The 9,798-nt window shown below is 40.3% G+C and overlaps 1 protein-coding gene across 1 annotated transcript in view; it reads left to right on the top strand.

Annotated features, from left to right (window-relative positions):
* The window catches only part of LOC123017544 (vomeronasal type-2 receptor 26-like), a 12,565-nt gene that overhangs the window by 1,367 nt on the left and 1,400 nt on the right, over positions 1–9,798 (top strand). The window contains exons 2-5 of the mRNA XM_044418961.1: positions 2,023–2,314; positions 5,053–5,934; positions 7,869–8,096; positions 9,523–9,649. Of these exons, the coding sequence (XP_044274896.1) occupies positions 2,023–2,314; positions 5,053–5,934; positions 7,869–8,096; positions 9,523–9,649 (1,529 nt within the window). The remainder of the gene's footprint in view (positions 1–2,022; positions 2,315–5,052; positions 5,935–7,868; positions 8,097–9,522; positions 9,650–9,798) is intronic.

Raw genomic sequence — 9,798 nt, 5'->3', positions numbered from 1 at the left:
TTTTATTTGATAAACACCCTTCACAGGAGTCAGTAATGTTTCCAATGAAAGGATTATTGAACCTAGTCCTGAATGGGCTTGCACTTCCTCTTAGGGACAAGGTCAGCAGCCTGGGAGTGCTCCTCAACCTGGAGCTTTCATTGGAAGCTCAGGTGACAGCAGTGGTGAGGAGCGCTTTCCTTCAGCTTCGGCTGATTCATCAGCTGCGCCCCTACCTGGAGTACGACTGCCTGGCAACAGTGACACACGCGCTGGTGACTTCCCGCCTTGACTTCTGTAACGTGCTTTACGTGGGGCTACCCTTGAAGACGGTCCGGATACTTCAATTGGTTAACATAGAGCTGCCAGGCTGCTGACGGGGACTGGGCGTTATGTTCACATGACTCCAGTCCTCCGTCAGCTTCACTGGCTTCCCATTGAAGTCCGGGCCCAATTCAAGGTGTTGGTGATGACCTATAAAGCCCTAAACGGCTTGGGTCCTGGTTACCTGAAGGAGCGCTTACATCCATATATGCCCGGCTGCCCCTTGAGATCTGTGGGAGAGGCTCTTCTCCGGGAACACTCCGTGAAAGAAATTAGGAGGGTAGGTACACGGAGGAGGGCTTTCTCTGCAGTGGCACCCAATCTATGGAATGCACTCCCCAGAGAGGTCCGCCTGGCACCGTCGTTATTTGTTTTTTGGTGTCAGGCGAAGACCTTTTTATTTAAGCATCATTTTAATTGTTAATATTATTTGCATATTTTATCTGGCCAGGGCAACTTATTTTATATTGTTATTTCTTGTATTTTAATTTTTGTTGTGAGCCGCCCCGAGGCTTTGGCGAATGGGGCGGCATAGAAATGTTTTAATAAAAATAAATAAATAAATAAATAAATAAATAAATGTTATCTCATCAATTGCAAGTTGATTAATAGCTTTCTGCTTGTGTACCAAAAGACTCTTGTGACCTTTTGCAAACAAGAGCACACATATATTTTTGTAAGGATACAATGGATGTGTTTCCACTCACTTTAGTCAGTATGAAAAAGCGAAATATTTAGAATCAATGATGCAAAAACTACAGTCTTATTGACGATATGACTGTTTCATTGTTAAGGTCTTGCAATGCAATTTCACTCTAGCCTATGTTTTGCATTTAGCCATTGTTGTAAACTGCACATAGACCTTTGGCTGCAGGGTAGTAAATAAAATCTTACAGCACAATCCAGTGGGGTTGCCTAGAACCCTAAATCTTGGGGGATTTTAGAATAGGAAGAGTGCAAAGATTCTCTCTGTGTTTCTCCCTTTTGCAAAACACTTCACCAGTTTTGGCGATCTAAGCATGCTGTCCTGGATTGTGGGGCAAAGCTATCAAATCCTTTTAAGAAAGGGAGAGACCTATTTCCTTCCTCCCCATCATATAGTAACTCCTTCAAATTGCTCTTCTCTTTCTCAGTATGTTGTCCACCCTTGTCATGTACCCTAATTATTCTATGATTTTTTCTCTCATAAAGTTTGATAGGGTATATCCAAATGGAGATGCTCAGGGGCAAAGAGGTATAATATAGAAAAGCTATATAAAGAGAATATTCTAAACAGAATCTGAGATATTTTCAAAATTATAACTGCAGCAAATGCTACAACTTTCTTGTCTTTGTCTGTTTTCACAGACAGGAAACTGCAAGTAACAGGATGATTACTCAAATGTGAAGCATAATTTGTAGGATTGAAAAAAAATCAGTACTAAAGTGTTTGTTTCCAAAAATTACAGATGTATAGGAAGAAATATGTGCCAGTCTCTATTTAATGTGTTAAATATTCTAGATGAATATTTCAATCATTGTCAAAAAAAGATGAACAAAACTGCCATTCAAGAAAATGAATCCATATTTCCAGTAGGGTTTAGCCATAGCTAAGCATCACAATAGTGCCAATTCTTTGTATTCAAGAAGCTGAATAATGAACCAATACTGTGATAAAAATATTGTGTACACTCTTTAATTCTCCAATAAAACAGAGACAAATAATCACTTTATTTGCAGAGTGGTGACTAAGTTCTACCAGCACATCTTGGCCTTGGTACTTGCTGTCCATGAGATCAATGAGAATCCTGAGATCTTGCTCAATATCACACTTGGTTTCCACATCTACGACAGCTATTCTGATTCAAGAATGACCTACCATAACACTCTCGATCTGGTCTGCAAATCAAAGATATTTGTTCCCAACTACAAATGTGACAACCAGAAAAATCTAATAGGAGTCATTGGAGGACTTGATTTTGATATGACTTTACACATGAAAGATCTCTTAAGTCTTTATAAGATTCCACAGGTAGGATTTGTTCCTCATAAGCTGGTGTGGCATAGTATTATTTGTACTGACCCTACTAGTACTACCTATAGCTTCAAATATATGGGGGGAAGCAACAAAAGACAATTGAGAAATAAGAATTAATTCGTTAATTAATTAATCAACCATTTGCCAGTTGATAGGGTTCATAACATAAACATTTTAAGCTATTACTTAATAGTCCCCCTTTGTTACTTGAACTTCCTCAACCCTGATCTAATTATTCTGCATTACTACAATGATAATATCAAAAGCTAGAGCTCTTAACTTTGCCTGGTGCAGTGGGGGTTGGATCTCACCCTTAGGCTGTAGGACACATGATGAACATTAAAAGAGCTGAGCTGAAATGTATCAGACAAACATTCTTTAAGAGTTTTCATTGTTTGGGCTTGCTCTAAATAGTCAGAAATAGATTATGAGGCCAAATAACCCTCCAATTTCACCATTTATGGAAAGGATGAAGAATTTCTGGCACATCTACAGATCAAAGACTGATGTGGGGAAAAAAAACAATGGTCTTAGCTCTTGCTCCTTCAAGTCCTTCAAGAGAAGTAGTAGTTCTCCTATACTCCTCAGTAGTCAAACCTTATCCAGAATACTGTTTCCGGTTCTGGGCACCAAGGACAATTTAAGAACAAAGTAGAAAAATTAGAAAGGGACCAGAGGAGGGCAACTAAAGTAATCCAGGATTTGGAAATCAAGATCTTTGTTGGAGGTCCTTGTCACCACACCCCAATGAAGTGAGGGAGAAATGGCTAGGAGAAGGGCCTTCTTTCTAGTTCTGCCCCATTTATGGAATCAACTGCCAAGAAGGTTCACCTTATGCTGTTGTATCTGTCTCTCTGGCACCAGAGAAAGACCTTTTAATTTAACAGGAGTTTTAGTAGTTGCACTGGTTTATAACATTGCTCTTATTTTTATTGCCACATGCTTTGTTGTGACTTTCTTTACTTTGTGTGCCAGATCTTGTATTCTTTTAATGGATTTTATTCTTTTAGCTTGTTTTTGTTGTTGCTACTGCTGTTTTTATTGTAAGCCACCCAGAGAATCCTTTGGACTATGGGGTGGCATATAAATGTAATAAATAAAATTAAAATTAAATACATATCATGGGGCTTCAGCATCTTCCCTATGTGGAGTGATTGCAAAAACTATCAATGTACAGCTTGGAAAAAAGAAGAGTAAGGTGAAGCATGATAGAAATATTTACATTTATACATGGAGTAGAGAAAATGAAGAAGGAGACATTTTTTCCCTCTCACACATACCTGAGTTCATCCTATGTAGCTCACTTGGGAAGCTTTACGACACACAAGAGGAAGTGTGTTTTCACATAAGGTATAGCTAAAATAGAGAATGCACTGCCACAGGAAGTAGTGAGGGCCACAAAACTTGAAGGCTTACAAAAGTAATTTGACAGGTCCATGGAAGCAGAGACTATCTGTGGTTACTAGCCTTGCTGTCTCATTTACCAGAGGTGGCATGCCTGCATCTACCAGTTAATCAGAAGTTGGAGCAGGCTAAGGTTTTGCATTCATCCTGCTTGAGTGATCCTGTGGGCAGCTGGTTGCCATCATGAGTATTGAATTCTGATCTAGACAGACCTTTGGTCCAATCCAGCATGGCTTTTTCTATGTTTCCATGCTTCTAATCACCCTAATTTGGTGGTATCCTGGATTGCACGATTGGAATGGATCATACTTAAATGAGTAGCACTGATTTTGTACTCACAAACTGGAGAGTAGATTAAACAGATTGTATAGATTGTGAGGGGAAGAAAGAAGCAGTGTTATGAAACTTCTCTGTAAGTTCTCTGCCTTTGGGCCTTGAGGCAGCCAAGGTTGCAAATCAAACCAAATTATTCAGGTCTATTAAACGGAAACAGCTAATAAAGAGCTCCAAAAGAGTTATATTCCATACGTGGGGTCAATGGACAATGAAAGGACAAAGGAGGTCCATTGTAAAGAGGTATAAGCAACATATATGAGGGCAAACCTGAATCTTAACTGCACACAGGCAGTGATGATATCTAAATGAAGTGTGACTAATAAAGGAAATAAAAGCAGAGAAAAGCGGAAGGTGCAAAAGAAAAACATGGAACAGGAGCTTGGGTAGAAAGAACTAGGCCTTTTTATTTAGCATCGGTAATTCACCACCCCAGGCTCTGCAAGTATTAAATGCAGTATCTCGCTCTATTTTATCAGCAGGGTGAGGTGGGAATGGGTTTGTTTTGCAAGCAAACAAGCATGGAAATAACACTAATAAAAGAGGCAGATCATGAGTGCATTGTTGTTGTTAGTCATGAAGTCAGTTGTGTCCGACCCATCGTGACTCCATGGACAACATTCCTCCAGGCCTTCCTGTCCCCCGGAGTCCACTTAAGCTCACACCAACTGCTTCAGTGACTCCATCTAGCCACCTCATTCTCTGCTGTCCCCTTCTTCTTTTGCCATCTATTCTTCCCAGTTAATGAGTGCATATTGTTGTTTTAATTTAATTTCCATGCCACCCAAATGTAAGTTCTTACTGATTTTTAATAGATATTGAAATTCCATATAATAACTCAGTGATCCTTCTGATGCCGAAGTAATAGCACAAATGAGCAAATTAAGAAGAAATGAGTAAATCAGAAGATATAAAAAGATGATGTTTAGAAGCCCTCAGTTATTCCCTTTCAATATGTACCATGCTTATCCTTTTTATTTTTGTTTTTGTTTTAGCTTTCCTATGGATCATTTGATCTAAAAGGGAGTGATCAAACTGATTTCTCTCCATTTTACCGCATGGCCCCAAATGAAGGTATTCAATACCTGGGAATCATTCAGTTACTACTTCACTTTGGATGGAAATGGGTAGGACTCATTACAATGGACAGTGAAAGTGGAGAACGCTTCTCACAGATCTTTGAGACAATGCTGACCCAGAATGGAATCTGTTCCGCATTCATAGAAATTGTTCCAAAAAGTGTCCGTTTCCTTCAGCCAGATGAAATTGCTGCTCTCTATCTGAATAATATCCCTGCTTTCCTGAAAAGCAATGCCAGCATAGTTGTCATTTATGGAGAAAACAGATCTATTGCGCGACTGACAACCATTCTCCTTGTAAGAATGTTTACTTCTCAAACTGCTGCTGAATATGAGGATAATAGATCTGCATGCAAAGTTTGGATTATGACCGCTCAAACTGATATCGCGTTACTTGCCTTTCAGAGGGCATTTGATATGCTGACATTCCACAGTGCTATCTCCTTCACAATTCATTCAAAGCACATTGCAGGTTTCCAAGAATTTCTTCAAGCAATCCACCCATTCAGGACAAATACAGATGGCTTTATCAAGGATTTCTGGGAGCAAGCATTTGACTGCTCCATTCTAAATTCCAGTGTCCTTGAAGATCACAGTGAATCCTGTTCTGGAGAGGAGGGCCTGGAAAGTCTTCCTGCCCCCTTTTTTGAAATGAACATGACTGGGGATAGCTACAGTGTATATAATGCAGTATATGTTCTTGCGTATGCCTTGCACCTCATGTCCACATCTAGAGCCAACCGCAGAGCAATGGAAGTCAAAGGTGGATGGGCCTCTCATGTTGTGGAACCTTGGCAGGTAATGCTTCCTTACTGATAAAATTTTATCTTGCCTGGCTGATCACCATGCAATGGTGCGGCATGTAGTAGTCAAGCATAACACCTCCACATTTAAAGCATGAGCGCTCTCTCTTATCCCACTTCTCTGCCTCAGAACCTTCTATTGTTTTCCAGGTATGGATGCCAGAAAGAGTTGCAGACACAAATATTTTTCAGGGGTCCTTTGTGAAGTTCTCTCATCAACACCACTGACCCAAGAAATTTCATAGATCCTCTTTCCTCCTATATCTGAAATGGGGCATTCTCTCTTTTTATGACTCTTCTGTCATCATCATCATCGCTTTCTATACCTCCCATAGCTAAAGCTTTCTGGGTGGTTCACAACATTTATGTCACCTGTCCAGATTTCAATCCATCCCAACCCTGTTCATCTTCTAAGATTAGGCAGGATCAGGCACTTTAGCCTGTATGGGAGCTACTTTTCACAGGGCCATCTAGTGCATCACCTTGTTCCATAGTGGCCAATCAGACACCTCTGCAAAGCTCATGAGCAAGATGTGAAAGCATGAGCTTTCTTTTCTTCTAGTTACCATGGCTGTGTACCCCTGCATCTCCTAGTTGCATATGATTATCATCATTGGCAGATCATCTCAGGGACACCCCATCTCCACTGCCAGGGAAGGATATATTGAAACCCTGAATTGTTTAAACTGGAATTACCCACAAGATAGAGCTCCTATCTCACAAAGGCAATATTGTAAATACATCTTATCTTTACACTTATCAGTCATATCACTAGACAGGAAAGAAATGCTAACATGCAATAAGACAAACAGGATTGATTTTGATTCTTCTCAATGTGTTGCTTTGGGTGGGTTTCGGCCAATCTTAGCTTAACTTGCACTCACAGGGCAGTCATGAGAATAAAATGGAGAGTGGGGGAGGATTATGTGTGCTGCCTTGTGTCACTTCCAGGAAGAAAGAGGGAATACCAATATAATAAAATAAATAAATGAACTGGTCTGCCCTCCCAAGGGCTTCTGCCAGCATGTTTATCTACAATTGAACATGGGAGGTCGCAACAGTCCTGTAAGCCCTGACTTGGGCAGTTAACAAACAAACACTGATGCAGCGCTGACCTTGATGCCCAGCAGGAGCTAGAGAAGCTCTTTGCCTGGCATTGTTTGTTTCACAACTGTTTCAGTGTTCTTCCGTCAATCCACTCCAGCTGGTGGAAACCACCTGAATATTGGTTAGCTCTCCACTTAATGTTACTCTACTTCCTGGCATCCCCCCAAACTGTGCTAGCTGTGGCTCAGTCACTACCATCTTCAGCAGACTTTAAGAACAATCCTATAAGAACTCAGTTTCTTACAGCTAGGCAGTGGGGATGGCATAGACTAATCAGATACAGAATCCATTGTGGTTGGTACCCACTGAGATGCTGATCCACTATAAATCTGCCTGGGTAAAGCCATTTAAGCTAGGATCCATCAGGATATTTGCATAGATTAATTATATGTTGTGAGAAGTATATAGAAACATAGAAACAGAGCGAGTCAGAAGGAAACTTCTTGGTCATCTCATTTGACTCCAGCCGGGTTCACTCAGGACATGCCTACAATGTGCATGTCCAGCCTATCCTTGAACACCCTCACCAATGGGCTTCAACCACCTCCTGTGGAAACCCATTTCATACCCTAAAAGTTCTACTGTCAGGAAGTACTTCCTGGAATTTGTCCACTCTTAATATCTTGCTAATCAGGACATTGACTGGATTGCTTTTCAGTTCCATATTTTGGTGCTCTTGAAAAATTGATTTCACCACTGCCTTTTTGAATCATTAAACTAGTTCATTCATAAACATGGAGGAAGAGGATTTAATTCCATCTTGCATGTTATTTGAAATGGATTACTTCATAATCTGTTTGAAGCCTTTCTTTGTCCTCCTAGCTTCACCCTTGGATTCAGAGGTTATCATTCAACAACAGTGCAGGAGATGAAATCAAGTTTGATGAACATGGGGAAATAGCAGCTGGATTTGATATTACAAACTTCATGATTTTTCCGAATAAATCATTCATCCGGACCAAAGTGGGAAGACTTGACCCACAGGCTCCTCCTGGCAAAATGTTTGTCATTAATGAGGACAGAATCCAGTGGCATGAAAATTTTCTTCAGGTATGGATAAAGACACATTGTCTTCCTACTGACACAGTTCTTGTTTATTGAATGATCCACATTATTAGTGGGATAAAGCAATTGAAGAATAAGTGGAGGGACCAGTTAACTATTGAGCATTGCTGGTGTCCATCAGTCATACCTTGTTGGGAAGGCTCTCATTAACCAGGCAAAATTGAAGCATCATCTGCATTCTGTATTACAAATAAATAATTAAAATTGAAAAAAAAAATACAAAGCAATCCTATACCATCTTACTAAAAGCCTTCTCAGCCTTTAGAAGACAGAGGAGAGCATGGTATCACTCTATAAGTACCTTAAAGGCTGTCACAAAGAGGAAGTCAAGATCTCTTTTCACCAATACTCGAGTGTAGTACATGGAATAATCATATCAAGTTGTGACAACCCAGATTCAGACTAGATATTAGGAAAAGCTTCCCCAGTGTCAGAGCAATATGACAGTGGAACCAGTTACTTAGAGAGGTGGTGGGCTCTCCTACACTAGAGCCATTCAGAAAGTAACTGGGCAGCAATCTGAGTGAGATGGTATGAATTTGTGTCCTGAAAAAGCTGGGGTTGGAACTCATGGGCTTCATGGCCCCTTTCAAGTCTATGATTCTATGATTCTAAGTCTCATTGCACTCAGAGGGACCACTTCCCAGGGAAATATGTATCTCCACAAAATTAACTGTCACTTAGTTTACTGGGTCTCATGTTAGTGTATAAATATAATGTACTCCTAGTAGGGACTGAATTCTGCTAAAACACACAGTTCTCGCAATAAAAATGATATTCTGGTTATATGGGTGGGATGCAATTAATTCCTTTCACTAACATACACACTCCAGTGGACTGCACTGCATTCATTATTTTTAAAAAGTCTTCATTGCTCTCTAAGCACAGCTGTGAAGGGCTGATCTTTGCAAGGGGCTGAAGCTCTGAGGAGACTTATCCCAGTCAAAACCACCTCTCCAACACTCCTGATGTCATAAGTAGTCTTGAAATGGAGTCACCAATGGGTATTTTTAACACCTCATTAGCAGACAGGGAACAATTTTTCAGAAAGTTGCAGAGATGAAAGGCAGAGAAGAAACCCTTCCTTTTCTGAGAACCATTCTGGAATTAATTCACTACCAAAGCATGGGACAATGGTACACAATCTTAATGGCTTTAAGGGAGGATCAGCAAAAAGAAATGTTGAATTGGGTTGTTAATTAATCCTGGTCATAGTTATTACATATTACCTCAAGTATTGGTGTTAGCATACTTCTCTATTCAAGTTGTTGAGAAACACAAACAGGACAGTGCTAGTGCATCCTCTCCATCACATAAAGCTTGATGAGCTATTTCTCCATGTCATCATCTCCCAAAAAGAAAGAAAATCCCCAAATGTTTGCTCAGTGATGTTTCCTTTGTTCATTGGTAGATTCCTCCCTTCTCTCTCTGCAATGGCAAGTGCCAACCTGGTTACAGCAAGAAAAAGAAGGAGGGGGAGAAATTCTGTTGCTATGATTGTGTTGCATGTCCAGAAGGGAAGATCACGAACCAGACAGGTAACATATACATTAACATATATACCCTTCAGGGGTAAGATAGCTGTAGATGGTCTTGTTCTGTGCATAGGCAGAGGAACACATTCCAGATGCAACAGAAACTGAGCAGGTCTTTATCTACCTCTCTATCTCCACCATCTCCATCCCCA

Source organism: Varanus komodoensis, unplaced genomic scaffold, assembly GCF_004798865.1.
Source record: "Varanus komodoensis strain SLA01 unplaced genomic scaffold, ASM479886v1 scaffold956, whole genome shotgun sequence".
In the NCBI taxonomy this organism is placed as follows: domain Eukaryota; kingdom Metazoa; phylum Chordata; class Lepidosauria; order Squamata; family Varanidae; genus Varanus; species Varanus komodoensis.
This window is presented reverse-complemented; position numbering and strand designations above follow the sequence as displayed.